Below are 22,420 nucleotides of genomic sequence, written 5' to 3' on the forward strand. Positions count from 1 at the left end.
TCATGAAATTTAGCTGAACTTTGTTTTTTATGTCGTGAACTTGCAAGGTTCCTAGATAAGATAAATATATCAATGTCCAAGGAGAGTCCACAAAGCGGGTCTATAGGACTGGAAGCTTACAACCAATAAGATAGCACTAGATGAAACACCACACGGTGTCGATAAAAGAGCAAGCACAAACCTAAAAAAGAAGATGAGAGCACAAGTCACCACAAATAGGATTAGGGATTTTCCTCCAAACCTATTAGAGATTTTCTCTCAATGTTATGAAATCAAGTAGAAATTTAAGTCCTGTTTTCCTTTGATGTTATAAAATTTGACTATGTTAAGATGTAAAATTACTTAGATTTTGTGTACAACATTTTTAAATTTTGTAAATTTTTGCCTCCAGTGCTATGGAATGTAGTTGAAATTTAGTTGAATTATTTCTTATCAAAATATATCATTTGATTTCAAACTCATTACAATCAAAATCTAGAACAAGGACGTCTAGAACAAGGAACATGCTAACAAGAAAACTCATTACAATCGAAGTCTAGAACAAGGAACATGTTAACAATGATGTTATGTTACTGGTTATTATTTTTATTTTTTAAAAACATTTTTATGCACATTTCTATTTGATACCTCTCCCCATATTTGCCTTAAATAAGATATTGACATGCTATTTAGCTATTTCCAAATTTGCATTTTGAACTTGATTAAATGTCGATGTTTTCATTTGGAAATATTTTAATTGGGTTCTTTTGCCTGGGCCGAATATAATAACTGTCATGAAACTGCCCTTCAAATATTAAAAAGCAGCCACTTTATTCGACCAGGGGATTCAGATCTTGCAAAACAGTCACAACTTCACACGATTTAGAGAACATATCAATATTAAATGCATTAGTTTTCTACAATCTCTGAATTGATAAAGATTGTTTGTCTTTGATTGTATATTAGTTTTTCTTTCAGCAATGCTTTGACCATGTGTTATACATAGTGTTTAATATTGTTGACCCTATGCTTTGCACCACGGCACAAAATGCAAAATTAGATTCATCTCTTGAACATCATGGCAGATGCCAAATGAAAAAAATATATGCCAGTTGCTGTTCGTTTGAAAATTGTGCACGAGTCTCCAAACTTTGTTATATGATTTCTACGACGAAATTTAAAATCTAGAATTGCTGGTTTAATCCCCTTTTATAAATGAAAAACCCTAAAGAGTTGAACTAAAATAGCTGCTGCAGCTGCAGAACAGCGCAAATACACTCCAAGCTGTATGAAATGACTTTGCAACTTTACATTGTTCGGTAATTTCTTTGCCTTAAAAAAATTATATTTGGTTTGTTTGCCTCGACAAATTATATTTGAGCCTCTTCATTACTTTCCCTTGTGTTGCATGAGATTTAAAAGAAAAATGCACCTTGTCTATTAAGGCATTCGCATTTACCGATGAAGCTCCCTATCTGAGCCGAAGTAACTGCTAATTCAAACTACATAGTAGAATTGCATGCACACCCACCTGAATATACATGTAAACACAGATAAATGTTATGCAGGATGACGTACATACACTCTAAGCACTGTGGAATGATCCTACACTTGAAGTGTCTGGTTATTCAAGCCCATTTAGTGAATGCCTTTACGAGGACAAGTCTATAGAGCCTTACAATAATTTTATTCGGACTAAAATATAATAATCATGAGACAAATATATTGATAATATACACATTTTCTAGTGTGCATTAACGATGTTAGGGTGCTATCTAGAACCAAAGTAATTACTAATTCAAATTATACTTCTAGAAGTAAATTTCATATGTTCCATGTGCCTTACATTTCATCAAATTTGAACTGTTGATTCCTTCAAGAGCTAGATTCTAAAATAATAATAAAAAGATTGTTTCTAATAATCTGCAATGCTGCATCACAATATTGTGCATGACATATGATATAGAAACCAAGGCAGACAAAACAACTCTAGGCAATGATACCTCAATAATCACCAGCAAAATCATTGTTATGCTCATCCTCACCTTTACATAACTATTGTCTAATGCAGTGCACAAGTTTCTTGATGAATAGATAAAACAAATTGCAAAAACGTAATTCTCATCCCAACCATAAAGAATTTTCTTCCAGTTCTAAAAGATCAACCAATGGGCTTCACAGACCACTCATCCATTTTAAGCAGTTAGAATTCTAACTGTTATTTCCAAGAATTGTAAGCAGATAAACATAGTAATGTGGAAAATTTTCTTACAGAAAACCTAGAAGTAAAAGTTGAGCAGCTACCGATCAACACATACTTAGCCCTTTTGTTTGAGTGTGATCTTATCACCCAAACTCAATGCAATGCCCTGGGTTTTACTTCTTATCCTTATATAACCACTCAGTTTGCCATCAGATTGTTTCTCAACACTAACATTCACAAGAGCATCCTCACCAAATACACTCTTTGCATATAGATTTGCAGCCAGAAATCCACAGTCCCCATCAAGTGCAGATCTATATCAAAAATTATGGTTAAAATCTTGTCCGTAACATTGTGTTTCCCCAGTGGTAAATATACCATTCAACAATATTTATTGCAATGCCAACTAATCCATATAACTCTAAGAAACATGAAAGAAGCTAAGAATATTGAAATACTTACAGGGGTGTGAGGCACTTCATATTTGTTGATTGCACAATATGGTTTAAGAACTCCTTCTCATCATGAATAACTGTGTTCACAGCCACCTAATAGAAAAATACAACCTCACTACTCATTCAAAAGTATATATGTCATTGGTTTGATTATTCTATTGTTTAACTTTGGTACAATATAAACATGAAAGAAAATTACTGACAAAATTTACATTTATTTTCCAGCCTGAGAGAATGGTATGATTTACCTTGTTTTCCCACTCAAACTCAGCCCACATATTTCTAAAAGCAGTATCAGGGCAAGTTGCTGGGGAGATGTAGTCCATGATGTCGATGTGTATGTCATTCAGAACAACAACATTGCGGTCCAGAACACTCGTAGTCTCATAAACAATGTTACCAAATATAACACCAGTTTCAGTTGAAGACACTTTTATGTTTGCCTTTATCTGCTTGCTTGACTCTGGAGCCAGAGTATAATTTTGGGGTCGTTCAACCAGCTTGAGATCACCCATAGTAGCCAATTCTAAACAAAGGTTCTGAAGTGTTTCCTTTGTGCGGTTGATTACTGTAACATCCAGGACAATATCATACTGATGAACTGTAACATATGCTTCTGCATAAACGGGATCACTGAAGCCAGTAAGTTGTAAAACTCTATTCAATTTATTTGTACTGTCACCATCTTTGACAAATTCTCCTGTGGCACGCTTTAAATCATCTTCCACTTCATCTTCTAATTCAAGCTGACTCATACCCTAGCAAAGAACAAAAGTCAGTATATGTGCATAAAATGAATACAAATGCCAAAAGCAAAAGGCTAAGGGCTTATGCTTTAACTGTGATAGCAAAAACAGCTGAGGTCATAAATGTATGAAAAAGAAATTGTTCTATATTGAAGGAGCAAGCAAGGAAGAAGGAGATGAAGTTGAAGGATTACATTGAAGTTGATTTCATTAGAACATTAGAAGGACAAAAAGCGTGCACTCAAGTATTATGGCTCTTACGAGATTTTGTAGAAAATTGGCAGTAAGCATACACATTGGAGTCACCCAAGTCAACAAAAATACATCCAGGCTTCCACGTTTCTTGCTTGTAGGAGGTATTTGAACAGAGAGTTTCAACCTAGACACAGTTACTACAGCTTATAAGGCAGACAGGATGATTTTGAACCCTCGGGGAAATCCTTCAAGCACAGATTAATGTGTTGCAGACTAAGGGTGATTAAAATTTAAAAACAAAGTGGAAGAATTATTCCTGTTCAATTAATTCTTTAAACACATTTCAGTCGGTTCCCTTTTATTATGAAGTCAATCTCTGCAAGTATAGCAATTCTGTGGGTAATCACTTGAGAAAAACTAGTCTTTCTTTGCAAATTTATCTAGCAGGGCCATTTCAAAGTCTATTGAAAATAACACCAAAATATTATTGTGATGGAATAATGTGCATTATCAAGGATGTAACACATCTTACCTTTCTGCTCTTCAAAAGGCGGAAATCAATTAAGTCATCCGGCTGTGCATGTGAAATCTGAGCTTTTGCTTTTGTCTCTTCTATTTCCCGGAACTGCTTGTCAGCAAGCATCTTTACAAAGCTCTCTCGGCAAGATTGTAACCAAATTCTTTTCAACAAATCATCAGGAGAGGTTAGAATGCGTATACAGAGACTAATTCGCTCATAGGAGTCACTATCTATGGGATGTCGAAGAACACTAGATTGACCAAGCCGCATCATAGAGACCATGATTAGCAGTGCTTCAGCAGCTGCCTTGTTTACATCTGCTCTAGAAGGCTGCACCTCTTCCAGACGAAGAATCAGCTTAGTTAATGTACAGGCAACAACAGCACCAAGGAAAAAATCACCTGTTAAAAGCATGGTTCGCAAATTTCCAGTGGAGTCAGAACTTCCCATAATTACAGGATTTGCAATGGCAATTTCAGAAGCAGCACTCTGAGTTGCATAAGTCCCATCAGCAAGAATGGCAGGTCGTCTTGAGGAGACAGTCATGGATGCTGGAGTCTGAGGTTTGTTAGTGACTGATGACCTCAAATCAGTTACCTCAGCGTCCTCAGAAATTGTGTAGAATGGTAGCTCCCCAAGAGATTGTTTGATGGTTGATAAACCATTTTCCACTTCAGTAAGAGAAAGGGAGTACTCTCCAATAATCCACAGAGCACATGAGCACACTTGTGAAGCTCGGATCTGATAAAAAGTGTCCAACAACCTCGTCAATATGGAGGCTCTAAGCTTAGGATTAGTCTGGATAATCTCCCGCACAAAAATAACCACGTCAATGGCAGACGCCAGATTGCTATCGCCTAAGAAGTCCATGAGCAAATGAACCACAGTACTAGCAACTTCAGGGAACTTGATGGCACAGGAATGAATAGCTTGGACCAACATTTGCCTGTACTCCCCATTTTTTTCCAGTTCTGTGTTCTGGGTCTTCACAACCTCCTTCTTCAGTGTCATGACAACCTCATCTATGTTTCGAGGAGTGATCAATTCCAAAGCTATATCAAGAGTCTTGCGTCGAATATCTAAATTAGGACTTGAGAGTGCCCTCAGAACATCCATGATCATGTCCACCATAACATCCCGGTGTGATGCCTTCAGCTCTTGCAACCGATCCAATACAATGAGCTTTACATTGTTGTCACTCTGTGACTGCAAAAGCTGACAGTATGTATTTGCTGCAGCTCTGTCAATGTAAGAAATTAAAATCCAGGAATAATATTATGCAACAAAACAGTAAAGCCTAAAAAGATTGAACTCACATTCATAAAAAAACTTATAGACAGAATACATCTACTCAATATTTCTCATTCTTAATTGATTCATTTATTTATTCACTATAATCATACAAGGGAAGAACTTTGGTGTAGCAGTTTAGGTGAGCTTTGTCAATCATCATCCCCAAATGTAGGTACAACAAATCTCCCATGGATGAGTAATACAAATGTTATATCAATCAAGAACTACCTGTAATAAACTATATTAATATCTTGTTAATTACTACTTTTATGTGTTTGACAAGGGCGTTACACCATCATATTTTCAGATCTAAGAAATCCAATCTCTGATTTACAGAAATTGCTCTTCCAAACTGAAGCAAGTCGCATACTAAACCCCTATAAATGAAAGATATTACCAAGAGGACTAACAAAATTATGCCTGAGGCTATTAGCTGCCAGAAAAATTAACTCAAATCTATATAATATTATAAAAGATAATTCATCCTAATTATGTCTCAACTGTTAATTCAGGTCTTAATAGTATTTTGGATCCTTGAGTTCTAAACTTGTGGTTTTCTGAACTTTAGAGTATTCTCATTTAGCGTGCTCACTTACCTAAATATGAAAAAAATAAGGCATAAATTATCCTAATGAGATATTAATTCCATATGGCAGTTGACTTCAAAATTTAAAGATTCATGAACCCTGTCTACGTTTTTTTTGGATTGGCAATAAGAAGTGGAGAGGGCGCTTATTTAAAGAAAGGTTCGTATGCACAGGATGAGTTTTATTTTATCAGTTGTGTTATCAAGAATTCAAATGCCTTGGCTGCAATTTTTAAGGCTTGACCTGGGCTGGGTATGGGTTTTTGTGAGTGGTGAAGATTTTAAGTGGGATTTAGAAGATTGTGAAATCAGTTACTGTGTTGCTGTTGTGGAGGATCAGATGACATAGAAGCATATGACATGCCTACGGAAGGCAAATCTTGGGAGCACACAGAAATATTGAGAGAGGAGGTATGAAAGAGGGGAGAAAAGTTTTGCGTGGGGAGGAGGGAGGAGGCTGATGCGTCTGCCCCCCAGCCACCACTCACTCTCACTGCAGTGTCCTCCACACGCGCCACATGGCTCAGTTGTACATTCTTCTACAATTTTCATGTTCTTCAAGTAACATTTTTCAGGATTTTTGGCAACCGAGGGTGTAGAATAAGCGGCATAGCTGTGACTAAATTATGATTGCATCTTCCGCTATCTTGAAACCTTTTTAGGTTTGCCAAAAAGAGGTTTCCTCTTGTTTTGGTTATGTCGGAGTGAAGTTCATGATTTGTGAAAAGTTGTGCATTGAATTCCTATTCATGCCTCTAGTTTTCCAATTGTTAAGGGACCACAATTTAGATTTTGATGATCTGTGCCCTGTGCATCTTCAGCTTCGTGGAGCATTGAAGTTGGGTGCTTCTGCATTCGTTTTGATTTTTTTTGGTTTAGAAGCCTTTCTGTTGTTGTAAATTGGAAGACATCAGCTAGCATTCTAATTTGTCAGATTTATAGGCATAATCTGCATGAACCACAGGAAGCTACTGACATGAGGATTGTTGGCTTTGAAGGATCTGAAGAAGATTTGATGGATAAGCAATCTATGGAATGTCAATTAGTATAAAGTTAAACAATAGGCAGTCATGTCAATATGTGGTGCAATAGCACCAAGGTTCATAAATGTTTTTAAGTCCTAGATTGTAGAAAGTTGTGTGAGTCTTAGATTGTAGGAAGTGTGTTTTGTTTGTGTAAGGTCTTTAGTGATCATTATGTAATGTTTTGTAATGTCAATTATAAGTTTGTCTTGCTTTGCAAAAATTATCATGCAAAATGAGCAACTCCTGAAAGGTGAACAGTCAAGCAACCCAAAGACTAGTTGCAGCCAGAAAGCTGCCAGAATAGCAGCACTAGAAGCAAGTTTGACGAGAGCTGTAGTCACTACTCATGAAAGTTACCAAGAAGAAGGGGGTGAGGAGGGAAATGAAGTTCCCCAAAATAGACCCGAAGGGGTAGAGTTGGGTCCAGAAAAAGGAAAGTTCATCAATGTGATCAAGGCTGTCTAAGAAGACCAGTCAGACGTGAAAATGGATTTGCCAATGTATGGCGGCAAAAGGGACAGCGAGGAGGTACTAGATTGGATAGATACCCTTGATAAGTATTTTGATTAAAAGGAGATTCCTGAGGACAAAAAGGTGAAGTTGGTAAAGACCAAACTAAGAGGACCAGCACTGACATGGTGAAATTATACTCTGTCTGAAAGGGAAAGGCGTAGGAAGTCCGATTATCTCTTGTGATAGAATGGTAGCAAAGGTGAAAGCCCGATTTCTACAAGGTGATTATGAGATCCAAATCTTCAGGAGGTTGCAGAATTCAAAACAAAAAGAGAGGATGTGATGGCATACACGGAAGAATTTCATAAATTGAGCTTGAGGACAGGGCACATTGAAGATGAAGTCGAGAAAATGCAAGATACATGAATGAGTTAAGGCATAGTATTCAAAATGAATTGAGCCTAACTACCCCTAGCAGTGTGGAGGAAAGCATTGAATTAAGAAGCAAGAGGAGCAGGCCAGAAGTAGAGGTAGGAACAATAGAGGAAGAGGAAATTTTGAAGGAGGGAGATCACAATTCCTAAAGCACCAAGGGGAGACTAATAGTCAGCAGGAACAAACTAATGAGCCAAGAGGTGGATTAAGGGGTGGGATCTCAAATACAAGAGGTAGGTTTGGAAACCAAGGGAGAAAATCCAATACTTTCTCAGGAAAGAGTTACCAATGTGGCCAATTTGGTCGCTCTGCTTGGAAGTCCCTCATATGGAGGAGAAAGGACACAAATTATCCAAGAGGCTGAGGTACGCAGTGTTAATTTACCTTCATTACTTGCAGCACCTGAGCTGCTAGAAGCTTTACTCAGGAGAAGAACATTGATAAAAGTTTCAACCACCAAGGAGCCACCACAAATGAAAGCTTTGTTTAGGACACACATTTAAGGCACAAGGAAAGGTATGTAAAATGGTGGTTGATTCTGGTTCCATTGATAATCTTGTCTCATCGAGAATGGTAAAGAAGCTAAAACTAAAAGGGATCTCTCATCCCACAGCATACAAGATATCTTGGCTAAGATATCTTGGCTAAATAAGGGCCAGCAAGTACTTGTAAATGAGCAGTCATAGGTAGAATTCAATATTGGTGCCTATAAGGATAAAAACTTATGTGACATTACTCCTGCGGATGGGTACCACATCCTACACAGGCCTTGGCAGTTTGATAGGAAGGCCCAACATGATGGACAGAAGAATGTCCATCATTGAGAAGGGGGGAGTTTCTTATAACTGTAATCCGCTGAAGGAAGATGAAAGTGCAGCCCATTAAAGACCTAATGTCATGATGGTAAACGAGAAGCAGTTCATGAAGGACCTTGAAGATGAAGAGTGTGGTTATGCCATTGTGGGGAAGACGATCTCAGAAGCAGCAGCAGACGAAAATGAAGAAGTCCCTAAAGACGTGGAGACCCTACTTGACAAGTATGAGAGCATTGTGGGGAGCTGCCAAACTCTTTGCCTCCCATCCATGATGTGAGTCATCACATTGATTTAATCCCTGGTGCAAGTCTGCCAAATAAGGCAGCATACAAAATGGCATCTCAACAGGATGAGGAGATCAAAAAACAGGTGCAAGAATTGGTAGATAAAGGCTTGGTGAGAAAAAAAGTTTACACCCATGTGTTGTGCCAACTGTTTTAGCACCCATAAAAGATGGAGAATGGAGGCTTTGCACAGATTCAAGGGCTAAGTAGATGTGGTAGTATTGTCATTTATGGCAACATATTTTGGTATTTCATTATGAAATCAGTGATAGAAAATTGTCTAAGTATTGGACAGTTTGCAGCAGCATAGAGATACTTATGGTATGTACGGATGACAAAGTTCGAGCTAGGAAACGTGCACTTAAGGAATGATCAATGAGAGTGTATAGATGACGTATGTCAGTGCGCAGGTCTGTACGGACAGTACGGCATTAGTTGCAGAGGAATTACCAGTACAAGTAATTAACAGAACAGAACAGAGCATGACAATATAACTGATTGTACAGCTTAAAGAATTACTTTGTTATCAAAATAATTAATTGGTCATGATGGGCCAACATCCTAGATGTTAACCCTGAAGTCATTTTATCGACTAAGCAAAGTTTTGTTAATATGCAAGGTATAAGTGAAGATTATATCTTGCACAGCTAATGTGAATATGGGAAGTAATGTGAACTATTACAAAGGAAGTTTATATGATATACGAGCTTTGTATGATGCAAAATCTGGTGTATAATCAAAGGATTCGCAAAGTGCAGCAGCGAGACAATATTGTATGTATATCTACTCTTGTGAAGAAACTTATTTGTTTATTGCATGTTAGGGCAGTGGGCTCTTCTTGCATACATTGTAACTATTCCACCAACTCCTATAAGGGTTGAAGCAACTCCTAACAAGGTTGAGGCTTTTAACAAGACCTAGTCCTCTAACAAGGACTCAAGACTCTATATGTATTTGATAGACTCCTAATAGGGTCAATATCCTTAACAGGATTCTTTTGATTAGTGGATCATCTTGTGGCATCCCCACCGGTGTTCTCCCTCAGCCAAGGTTTCCCTAGTTAATAAATAATGGTGTTATGAGTTCTCTATGTGTATGGTTTTATTTATTGTTCAACATTGTTGGTTTACTTTCTTATGCAAGTTATAAAGTAATTAAAAATATCCAGTTGTAGGCAAAAGTTTGTAGGATACTAATTCACCCCTCCCCCTCTCAGTATTATCTATTTCTAACAATTGGTATCAGAGCTCAGTTACTTAGAAGAGGCTTGACAGCTTGAGTGAGATCCCTATGAATATGGAACACTTGAAGAGAAATCTTGAAGAAGCTCTTGAGCAAATTGATCTTCTTACTGAAGAAAGAGATCACTAGAAAGATAGGTATGAAGATGCAAAAGTTTACATTGGCAAACTGAAAGATAAGATTGATGATCTGAGATCTAGGAAGGAATCTAAAGAGCAGACTAATGACAGTGATGAAATAGGAACTCTCAAGAAAGAAAATGAGACTTTGAAGCATTAGTTGAAAATTGTTGAACTTAAGTTTAGTCTGAAGAAAGATGAATGTAAGACTAAACCAGATCTGAAATCTGAGAGCGCAGACCTAAGATCTCAGTTGTCTCAAGTAACATTTGAACTAGATTCTATTAAGATAGAACATGCAAAATTAGAAAAATACATTACTATTGTGAAAGGAGAATTCACACCAGCTAAACAGCAATTATAGAAGCTTTATTTCACTATGAGAAAATTAAAGAACAGTTAGTTTACCAAAGATCTTCTTATGATAAGACATGCCTTGGATATCTTATTGGAGAAAAGTCAGCCAAGAAAACCGAAGTTAGGAAAGAACCAGATCCAGTTGTTGAGACCCCTAAAGAAACTAATCAAAGTAGGATAGAATCAAGCATATCCACAGAAGTACCTAAGGAAACAGAGCAAATCAATCTGTTTGAGAAACATGATGAACCTAAGCAAACAGAACAATCACCTAAGGAAGTTAGACATGATTTCAGACGTAGATGCTTTATACGCAATGATGTTGGTCATATGAAGAGAGTGCACAGGTAAGTCTTTTAAACCTATCACAAATTTATATTGTTATAATTGTCATGGTTATGGTCAAAAAGTAGTAGATTGTAAGTATCCTAAGTTTGATAGTAGTAATGGAAATAGTAGAATGTTTAGGAACACTAACCCTACAGGTAATGATAGAGGGAGATCACAACGCAGATCCAATGATGGTGAAAGACCTAATGGAGGAAGGAACCAGATTGTAAGTTACAAATGTAACAACATTGGACATATTGCAAGGAATTGCAGAGCACCTAATAGTCAGAATGGAACCAATCAGAGAAGAAATGCACCTGTATGTCAGTTATGCAGTAACTTTGGACACACAGCAAAGTTTTGCAAAATGGATAGAAGAAATTTTAATAGGAATCTTAATTACAGAAGGAGCAATAACAAAAATGGCAATGGCAGTGATAACAATCAAAAGGAAGTACTTAAAGAGCATGTTGATGAATTCAAGGAAACATTTGTGAAAGCTAATAATCCAAAAAGTTCTTATACAGTTTGAGAAGAGTAGTAATTTGATGCACCTGATGGAAGATTAAAGTCGAAAGTTGTTTGTGACTTGTCCTATTTGAATTAAGCATTTCCAGTAGAAGCAGAGCATCAATTCGTCAAAATTGAGGGTAGAAAGCAAAATAGAAGTTGCGCAATCAACTGAAGGTAGAAGACAGTGAGGGATCTATGATAAAGTGTGCAAGTATTTGTATGATCGCAATAAGTCATACAGAAGAAATCAAGCTTACTAGTAATCAGAAATAGTTTGTGAAGAAAAAGTAGATACACATTTCATGCGAAGTTAAAATTGAAATGATTTAAGGATTGCGAACAAGATTGCAAGTACCATTTGTTCGTGTACAGAGTTTGAAGCATTTGTGAGCGATTTGATAGCGAACTATGAGCAAATTGAAGCATCCAAAAGTGCAATGTTGCATAAGCCCTATTATGCAATAACTAAGGTATTTTACAAAGCTTTCAGTTGGAATTTTCTGTTAAAATAGTTAGCACTATGGCAAGCCAGTCAATAGGTGATGTTAGTGAGAGACCAAGGTACAAGTTTAAGAAGCACTCGTTTGTTTCCCTTATTGATGATCCTTTGGGAGCATTTTCTCAAATCCCACCAAATGTACTTCACGTAGAAGATGTGAGAAGCTACATTCACTGTAAATTTGAGTGTTGGTGATGAAGACATGCACAAGGATTTAGGAGTTACGTGCAATGGAAACCTAGCCCTTAAACCCAAGTATGCATACTTGAATGAGCTGAACCTAATCAAGTATATGTTTTATATATAATTTGATAATCATGAGTGGAGTAGGATTATCCTGAGCAGAGTTCATGAGGAAATGTTTTGGGTAGGTGTCATACCCGTTGTAATTGATAATGACCTAATTCATAAGGTCACTAGACTAAGCAACAAAGGGTGTAACCCCGTAAATGACAGGAATGTCAGTAAGATAGTTGAAACAAATTTGAAAACAAAGTCTGATGGAAGTCACATGAGAGTTTACCTAATTCATGGCACAGGAATTAGAGCGCTGAGCAAGATTATAAGGTATAAGCTAAATCACAATTCAAGGGTAAATTCTATGCCAATAGGATTTCTACATGTAGCATATGTGATGGTTGTTGAAAAGATGAAGGTAAATATGTACGAGATTGTCAAAGTACAATTGTTGGATAACATTGCTAAGTTGAAGAAATCTAAGAATGCAGCTTTTAGATTTGAATCTGTGTTGACACATCTGTTTTTCTATGCAACCAAACAATTTCTTGGATTGACAAATTGGGATAGTAATAAATGTTCTATGAAGATGGTCACCCAGTGTTATAGGGCCCAACTTAAAGATGTTAAAGACAAAGACATTGACAGAATGATGAAGAGTTTTCAAGTGGAAATGAAGAAAAGATACAAAATGCCCCCTGTTATGGTAGAAAAGTACAAGGATGAAATATGTTTTATGGTAGAAACTGATACAACCTGTATGGAGGCAGTAGAACCAAGAGTGAAATTTATTGAACTATGGGCTATGAAATGAGTGAAGAATTCACTGAAGGTTATGCAAGGATAATGCAATCAAAAAGAGATACTGAAAGTCCTAGATGGGGGCATATGATGAAAAGATGAAGGAAGTTCACTCTGAACTTCATAGAAAACAAATCAAGAAGAATGTGGAGAAAAGGATAGAATCCATCCTCAAGGAATCAGGTATGACAAGACAAGAATTTGATGGGATCAAAGGTATAACTTTGGAAATGAAGGCCAGTGGGCAATCAGAAGTATTGGCAGCTACTCCTATTGCCATTGCAGCACCTTCAGAAGGAGTGATAGTAGCAGGATCTACTTCCCAGATACCTATTGCATCCTATGCAGCAGTTGCACAAGTTCAACTAGTCAAGGAGCATCTTGGACAGCAGAAGAGGAAACTTGATGAAGATGTGGTAACAGTAACATCTACGCAGAGGAAATCTAAGAGATTGGTAAAAGTAAAGCAAGACCCTACACTGTCCCCTAGAAAGAGGACAAGGCAAACCACTAATGGTCTAGGAAAGAGAAGGAAGACACTACAAATTAGTGATTCTGATGAGTCCGATAAAGAGATTGAAGACAAAGCAGTTAAACAAGTAGTTGGTGAAGGAAGAACACCATCAAGTAAGAAAGCCTGGAAGCCTAAAGTTAAAAATTTGAATATTCAGATTATTGAGAATGACAATTTTGTGCAATTAAATAAATATTGCAGTCTGTACAGTAACATGGATAGAAGGTAGCTAGAGAATGCTATAGTAAGAAATATGATTCTAAGGAAAAAAGATTTGATAGCATTCAAAACAAGATACCTGAAGATTTGTAAAATAGGTTACTTAGAAAGAGAATAGTAGAAGATATGAAACTGAGAGAAAATATGATTAAGAAATTGTGCAAGTCGGCACTGATAAGGATACTGAAAGAATTTTGAAAGGTAGTGAACCCTTGTTGTGGAATAAAAGAAGAGCTATTCTTCTATGGGAGGTAATTACGAAGAGGTAAACAAGGAAACTAAAGAAGCCATAGTTAGGTAAATGACTTCTATGCCAAAATCTACTAAAGGAGGTGCACAGCCAGAAAGTGCAAGTCTTGTGTACGTTGAGGCTAGTACACCTACTGATGATGTAGAAGAGGTTGAGGAATCTCAGCAAATTAACTCAGTTCCACATATAGTTATTGAACTGAATCCATGCAAGTTGATAGTACTCATATAACTATAGATGCTGAAGAGAATCCCTTTGCAGAATATGGGACCAACATTGTTGAAAATATTACTGCTTATTCCAGCTTAAATGAAGAGGATGAAAGCGCAAAAAAGAAGACGGTAGAGGAAGAGAAAACAAAGAAGGAAGACGAGAAAAGAAGAAGAAAGAAGGAAAGAGCAAGAAAGGAAGAAAGTTGAAGATGAGAAAAGAAAAGAGGAAGAGAAAAGAATAGAAGAGGAGAGAGCAAGCCGAGGAGGAAAGAATGAAAGAAGAGAAGGAAAAGAACAGTCGAGAGGAAGACAAGAAAAGTACTAAACTAAAAGCAATCACACCCATTCCAACAGCAACCCCAGCAACAGCAGTTACTATATTGCCTATAGTATCTACTGAAGACGATGATTAGAAAGGTCTGATGACCTCTTTGAGCAAGTTACCAGAGAAGAACAAGTCTATGAAGACTTTGGAGAGAACATTAGCAAAAGTTATGGAACGAATGCAAAAGACAGTGCAGTTCACTATTACAAAACCAAATATGCTGAGGAAGGCAAAAGAGATGATGAATTTTTTGATGCAAAACTCACCACTTTGTCTGATATTGCTTCAGTGGAAGCTCAGACTAAGCATGATGCATCACTGTTTGACACAGTATGCACTAATGTCAGGAATGACTTGCAAACCTTGAATGTTTGCATACAGGAGTTCAGGAAGAGTTTAGATGAAGGGAAGAAATAGTATGGACAATGTGCAATGTCATACAATTACTTGTCATATTTTGATGTACAGATCAAAGGCAGAATGAGTGAGATTCAAACACTGACAATCAGTTCACAACAACCTGATGCAAGTATTGAAGGCATTGAAGCTGAAATGGAGTTAATTCACAATGCTATCACAGACATTGAATTTGAAAAGGAGAAGGTAATAAAGAGATTCTCTGTTCTTAGAGAACATTTGTAAGCAAAATTCAATCTCATTATTCCATGGATGGAAACATCTGAAACTTAGTTCAAATCATAGATAAGGAAGTAGGCTAACGGATTCAAAAGGATTAAGACAGGCAAAGTTGAATTGGTGCAAGTCAGATTAGCTCTTAGGACTGTTTGCATATTCTTCCTAGTTTTGAGAAGATAAAAGGTTGCAGGGGTTCTAATTAGAATCAGTTTATTGTTCAATCTCTCTCTAAAACTGCCAAAATCCTTTGTTTTGACATCCAACCTACATGCCCAAGGGGTTGTGTTGTCTTTGTAACTCATATTTAGGGTAGTGGCTTTGGTAATTAGGCCTTATTTGGCATGGTAAATACCTGGTTCTCACATTTGGTCTGAAATAACCACCCTCAAACTTTTGTCAGGATGTGTAGTAGCCAAAAGGGTAGACCCATATGCAAGGGCGAGTGAATTTGAGCGTGGGTACGAAAATAGATCCAAAAAAGCCCAACTGAAGGTCTACTAGGAAGTAGACAGCAAGGGTTAACAAATTGACACCCTATTACTTCATTATGCTCCTTTAAGGATTCCATTGGATGAGTAGAAGTTTGAACCCGTCTTACATCATTATGCCACTTGTTAGATCCCAAATACAAGCAATATCAGAAATTAAGGACCGTCAAAATGTCACTGAAAATGAAAATGGAAACCTTTGGGAAGATCGATCAATTATAGTCAAGGATCCTATTTCTGTTTCAACTTTGTTTCATTGAGAGTGATACAAGGGATTCTAACCATTTAAGGAACACAGATGGTGGGGAAGACATTGTGTCCTTTGTATATGCCCCTGATAAGAAACTAGCTAGAAAGGCATTAGAGTTTACTAAAAAAAATTGGCCAGCAGATATGGATTTAAGCAGTGACATCTTGTCTGGTGTTTTATATTCATCAATGTGGAAGCAGATAGAAGCAAAGATAGTAGATTAAAGGCAATTTCGACTTTTTAAAGAAAGAGCTCTGGCATTGAAATTCAGGGTTCTCAGGCAGTTGTGGAAGGATGATCTGTATTCATTGTCTACAAAGAGACCTCGGGTAAGAGCACAGTTTGCATAGAAATTAGATGTCGCCCACGTGCGGAAATCAAGAGTATCAATTGCCAATCAGATCCAGATTTGCATTTCCAGGTATGCTTTTCTTTGTTGCAATACTGGCCATTGTTGAAAGAAGTTTGTTCCTTGCTTTGTATGTGTGTTGTTTGCGGTGCCCATATGTATGTTCTGCACGCAAATAATGATGCTGATTGTGGTGTAGCCAAAATCAGCACTACTGTAAAAGATCATATATAACTTAGCTTTCATATGCAGAATCATTAGTAATTTGGTCTTGTTTTATGCTTTAAGTACTGATCTTTTGAGAATCAGTGTCCAGAGTTGAGAGGCACTATGTGAAGAAAAAGAAACGGCAATAGTTCACATCAAACAAAATAAAATAAATTAATCTTTTTAACAAAAGATAGGTGAAAAATAAGGTTAAAAGCTTAAATGCTATTTGTTGATGAGACCCTCTACCTCCTTCCTGAAATCCTTCAGACGAGTCCATATCCCTGTTGTTTCAACCCTTTGTCTGTAGGAAGCAAGCATAAGTGGAGTTTTAAGGCTCTTGGCATTATTTGAGGGTGTAAGAAGTAAGAACTCTTTATGAACTAGCCCAAAAGTTGGGTGTGTAAATGGTCTTTCTTAGTCAAGTTTCTCTACCTTCCCCTTTTTCCATTTTTGTTGGAATGGTCTCTCCACAATTAGTCGAGCTCTTCTTTGATAGATAACTTAAGTGCCCTAAATGCGTTAAATTTTTGCAAGATGAGGGCAATCATCTTTTGTCGTTTGAGAGCATAATCTCTTGAAATATGATTAATAGCTCCTGGCAAATAGATACATCTAGATTTGTGGATGAATTTCCACTCCCTCCTTTTTCAGATGTGTGGATGAATTTCCTCTTACTGATGATTTGGCTCTGCAGATGTCTATTCTCTTATTAAAATCAACTACTCTATGCTTACTTGACAATGCTGTCAACTTGCAAATTCTGATAATTTCCAAATATTTCTCCTAGTAGGTGCCTACTTATTTCCTTAGGTGTAATGCAGTGATGGTAAAACAACTCCATGGAATAATATTGTTAATCAAATTTTGTAGTGTTTTTTGTAGCTATCTGCAATCTGTTTTCTTCTTTGGAATCAGAGGAGTGAGTACTTTAAGAAAAGTTATAAGGATGGGTTTTTCTTCGGTGTGTATATACCTTCCAGTTGCATTGTCTATTCATTTTATTTTGCCAATTTTACTCTCAAAGATTATTATTGGTTAGTCGATAATCAGAATTTTTAATGAAGAGTCTTTTCTTTGGAAATGGTGTGCTGCTCTGATGGCCCAAGTCCACTATACACAATATCTATTGAAACCCTTTCATATCCCTTATCATCTATTTTTCCTCTGATAAGTCAAGGTTGAGCTATAAACTTCCGTAACACTGTGTCTGTCACTATGCTTCTTCACGAGTTCTATTCCTATAGAGAACTTTATTTAGATATTGCTATTGTGACAACTTTATTCAATACTTTTTTAGTAGATAAATTTTCTATAGTCTGATAGAAATATAGATTTTGTTGTACATAACTATTTGCAATTGATAATATAGATTCACCCACAGCTTTGTTCTAGTGGTTCTTTAATGCAATTGCATTTTAGACTATGACTTCTTAGATGAGATTATTCTTTAGGGTTTTTTCTCACCTTCATTGTACATGCTATAATAGGACATGCATACATTCTTTTCACATTGACTGTCAAAATTCCTGTGCATAAGTATAATTTCTTCTATTTGTTGACTATTTTATGTTATCATGTATGTGGGATTTTTCAGCAGTGGGTGAAGTTATGTTGTTTTTATCAGGATTCAGTTGCATGCTAAATATCAGTTATTGTGAGTTAAACATTATGCAGTTGAATTCTGGTAAAATTTCACATATGTTTATTAATGTTAAATGGATATATGCTAGAGATAATTCCAAAATTTTGTGCCACATCTTGATTTTTAGTGGCCTTACCTGGAGAGTCAGAGCCATATTTGGGCTGCATCGAAACACTAACTTTTGGTATGAGGATTTCATAGCTACCTTAATATTTAATTACTAGGTTAATTTTTCACTGAGTGGGTGAGCAACACTGGCTATTTTTTTTCCTTTGGACTTTTGCCAAGGGCATTTTAACATTTTCAAATGAATTTGTCATTTATATGCATGTGATTAAACATGGAAAACTGGAAAACTCATCCATTCCACCCAAAGCACTTTTAAATAAACAATACAATGCATTTTCAAACTTCAAAATAGTAAACCAATGAAAGAAAATGAATTGGAGGATAAGGGAATCAAGATGTTTGGGATGAAATATTGAAAATCGACAAAGCATTTAGGTTTGATAAGTAAAATGAGTTATCAGATGTGTATGCTAAGCAAAAATACACAATTTACACCAAGCCCGAATGTTTTTGTTATTTGCATGTTTACACTATAAGTTTCTATCAAGGTCACCAAGAGACGGGGAGACATGGAAGTCTCTGGTACTAGTACTGGTACTGGTACAACAATTTTTCAAAAATAGGAGATGGGGGTACTTGGAGACAGCAAATTTTTTTAATAGTTTAAAGAGTCTAATACTAAATACAAAATTTGGAAATAATAATACTGTAAAACTAAAAAACTAAAGTAAATAATAATAGTAATGTCACGTTAACATAGAGTCAAATATTTCAAAAAGTCACATAATCACAATATTGTATCTCGTTGATCTTAATTTTTGTATTAAAAACGTTATAATGAGGGCTAAAATATATAAAATTATTTAATATTATGTTTTACATTTATATTTTATCAGGAGACTTCGGGGAGACTTCACTTTTTGGATTAGGAGACTGGGAGACTTCAAGAGACTTTGTCATGAAGTCTCCAACCTTTTCTGAAGTCTCTGGAGATGTGAAAAGTCTCCGAGACGCGACTTTTAGGGAGCAGACAGGTCTCCCGGTAATCATGGTTTCTATTGAGCTACTTCCTTCATTTGTATAAATTTAGTATTATGCTCTTTGGGTATAGGCCTTTGTACGGTTATGGTTGTCTGCATTTATATTACCATTTGAATTTTATACAAAAATAAAACTTCTAAAAGAATTGAAATTTTGGATGTATCTATGAGATGAGCATGTTGTCTTACAGATACCTGTAGGAGATTCTAGCTGTTGCATGGATCTCTAGTCATCAAGGAGTTTTCCCTGCTGATTTCTAGTACCTACTGATGCCTCAGCTAACATCTCTTTAAAAAAATTAAAATTAAAATTGAAGAATTAAATAATTTACCTAAAAGGCGCAAATAACTGCATTATACAATGGAAAAGTATGTGTAACATAGTATATTTTGTTTATTTACGGCCATAACCTTCTCTATCCACTCAAATGTGAAAGCTTTCTTTTCTGCATGTGCACTCTGCAAGCTTAATTTACATGAAACTTATTATTTTCATCTTTAATATGGGTAACAAAATCCACAAGTAGCGTGTATTCAACAAATATTGAAAATTCTTATAATTTGTGATCTGTAAATGTAAAATGTAATCAAGCAGATTGGTTTCTTATTGCATGCACACGTGCAATGTGCTGTGTGTTTTCATATAAAAAAACTTAAAACGGACTTTGATATAATCAGTCAAAAATCTAAGCAGGTATATTAGCTTTGCTTACTGATCATGTTTGCAGATAACTGTTGTTCTTATATTAGTGAGATCATAGCAACAAGATATAAAAACTGGAACTAATAAAAAGTGGATCTTTAAATTTTGAAGCCAATTGCCATATGGAATTAATGACTCAGAGTGATTTTATTCCACTGCCATGTGGAGTGAAGTCAACTGTCATATGATTTATTTGGCTTCATCATGATGATGAGCACAGAGTGATTTGAAACGTTGACTAGAAAAAATACAGTCTCTTCCAAAAGCTTATCAAACAATTTCATTGGTTCTGAAAAACTAATACCTACCATTCAAAATTTAGTTTTCTCATATTAACACTGTTATGATTGAGTATGCTTGCTTACCTGATTATGAAAAAATTAGACATACAATTCATACTTATAACATGTCAACCTATGTCAATGAGTATAAAAAATAATTCAAAAAATAACACTATTCCAACTTACCATGCTCACTTACATTATACAGAAACTTTAAAGGAGAAAATTCATCTTGATTAATCTCAATATTTAAAAAACTAGTTTATATACTCGACGAAACTTGGTTTTCTGAGCTTAAAGCTATTCTAATAGGTATATTTGTTTACCTGATTGCAGTCGGGGCAGATGACAGGCTGACAAGAGTCGATGCACACTCATACACAACAGCTGTAGATGACGAATTCAGCAAAGATATGATGATCTTGATGTATTTCCCTTTTTCCCCGGGGTTCGATCTGCATACCTTTCGGATCAGCTCAAGCACAACCATCTGCAGCAAATCGCCCCACTGTGGCACAGCATCAAGATTTCTGATCAAATAATTGACAGCCCTCTCCTGAGAACACGTAAAGAGCATCAAAAATGCATTTCTTCTGGCTGAGGGATCGTGTTCGGTGGTCAGAGCTTTTTCAATCATTTCAGGTGCATCCACAAGCAAGTTTTCTCCCTGTGGCAGCTTGTAGATAGACATCACTGCCAAAATAGCATTTCTTCTAATGTATGGATGACGATGCTCTAAATTGGCAAGAACAGAAGGAATCAGGGGCTCAATCAGCTCGCTCTCATTTAACCTGGAAAGGAACCTGAGGGTTACACCCCTGATGTACTCATTAGGGTGTTGGAGGTTGTTTCTAAGGTTTTGACAAATGAGGATCATTTCCGGCAAAACTTTGCCCCTTGCATCTGTTTTATCAATGATCTCTAAATATAATAGGAGGAGCTTCTGGATTGTGTGATCTTCTGATGGAAGCACATACCTGTTAATAATAATTGGCATTAAGAATGGCATAATGGTTCAAAAATTAAGGATTCGACATCTAAAAAGGCTGCTTGAAAGAAAAGTCAAGGATGCAACACTTCAGCCATAAATTTGTTATGACTAAACAGCTCTTCAGCAATGTACTACCGAAAAGAAAATCTACAAGGAAAATCCAGATCAACTGAAACTAAATGGAAAAATAATGTTCAAATAAAAAGAAGAGAAAAATGGATAAATAATTCAGAATGAAGCTTCAGATGCGAAAAAAAAAGAGATCAAAACGAATGGAAAGAACTCGAGAAGATAATCCAGAAGAAAAATTCAGATCAACTGAAACTTAGTGCAAAAATAATGTTGAAATGAAAAGAAGTGAAAATTTGATCATCTGCGCAAACAACAAAATAGATTAAATAATAAATTTTTACCTGACAATTGTAATGAAGATCTGAGGTAGGGTGTCGCCATTCAAGAGAAGCATGATAGCCTTCTTCAGGGCGTCTATCTTACGGTCAATGTCGTTGCCTTCGAGAGATTCCTTGATCTCGTTGGCCATGGCCGGCGTGCCCTTGTCGAAGTGGATTAGCAAGCTGCATGATTTCTCCATTTTTTACCAGATGCGTTTTCTAAACCAGATCTGGTGTGCGAAACTCAACTAATGCCGTCAGCGTACGAACATTTACTCGAATGAAGAAATCAGAACCACGAATTCTCAATTTCTGTCCAGACTTTGCTGTAAACCCTTATTTGCACCAGATCTGATCGGTTCGAGAGGTCTGGAGTTCGAAGCTCCACCCTTTGCTGTTTTAGTTTTCCATTTTTTAAACCCTACTCAATTGTGCGTTCTGTAGAATGAAGTTTTGCCTAAAACTAGCTATGTTAGCTATATTATGGAAGCCGCTACGCATTTACATTGGAAACTAAAATGTTACGGAATTTAAAATAGAAAAATAAATGTATTATTTATATGTTAGCTTTATGAATGGATGTTTTTTAATGACGTCCGTGAGACGAGAGCATTCTAAGGGATCGAAGAGCATTCGCACTACATAATTTTCAAATTCCTTTTCATTTATAATCTTTCGGTATATATCTTAATCAAAAAATTAGCACTCTACTTTATCTTATCCCCTTCAAATAAACTATGCATGTTGTCCGCCCTCAAGATG

The 22,420-nt window shown here is 36.3% G+C and overlaps 1 protein-coding gene across 1 annotated transcript; it reads right to left on the reverse strand.

The window, feature by feature from the left end:
- Positions 1-1,969: 1,969 nt before the first annotated feature.
- On the reverse strand, positions 1,970-22,132 carry LOC149538136 (coatomer subunit beta-1-like). The gene is made up of 6 exons (XM_089799515.1): positions 21,680-22,132; positions 20,602-21,252; positions 4,111-5,338; positions 2,886-3,395; positions 2,645-2,730; positions 1,970-2,496 (listed from the first exon to the last, which is right to left on the reverse strand). Exons 1-6 carry the CDS (start codon positions 21,856-21,858, stop codon positions 2,298-2,300), a joined length of 2,853 nt encoding a protein of 950 aa, XP_089655641.1. The 5' UTR covers positions 21,859-22,132; the 3' UTR covers positions 1,970-2,297.
- Between the last annotated feature and the right edge of the window lie 288 nt (positions 22,133-22,420).

Source organism: Cupressus sempervirens, chromosome 9, assembly GCF_028749045.1.
Source record: "Cupressus sempervirens isolate cs-2001-9-10 chromosome 9, ASM2874904v1, whole genome shotgun sequence".
Classification (NCBI taxonomy): domain Eukaryota; kingdom Viridiplantae; phylum Streptophyta; class Pinopsida; order Cupressales; family Cupressaceae; genus Cupressus; species Cupressus sempervirens.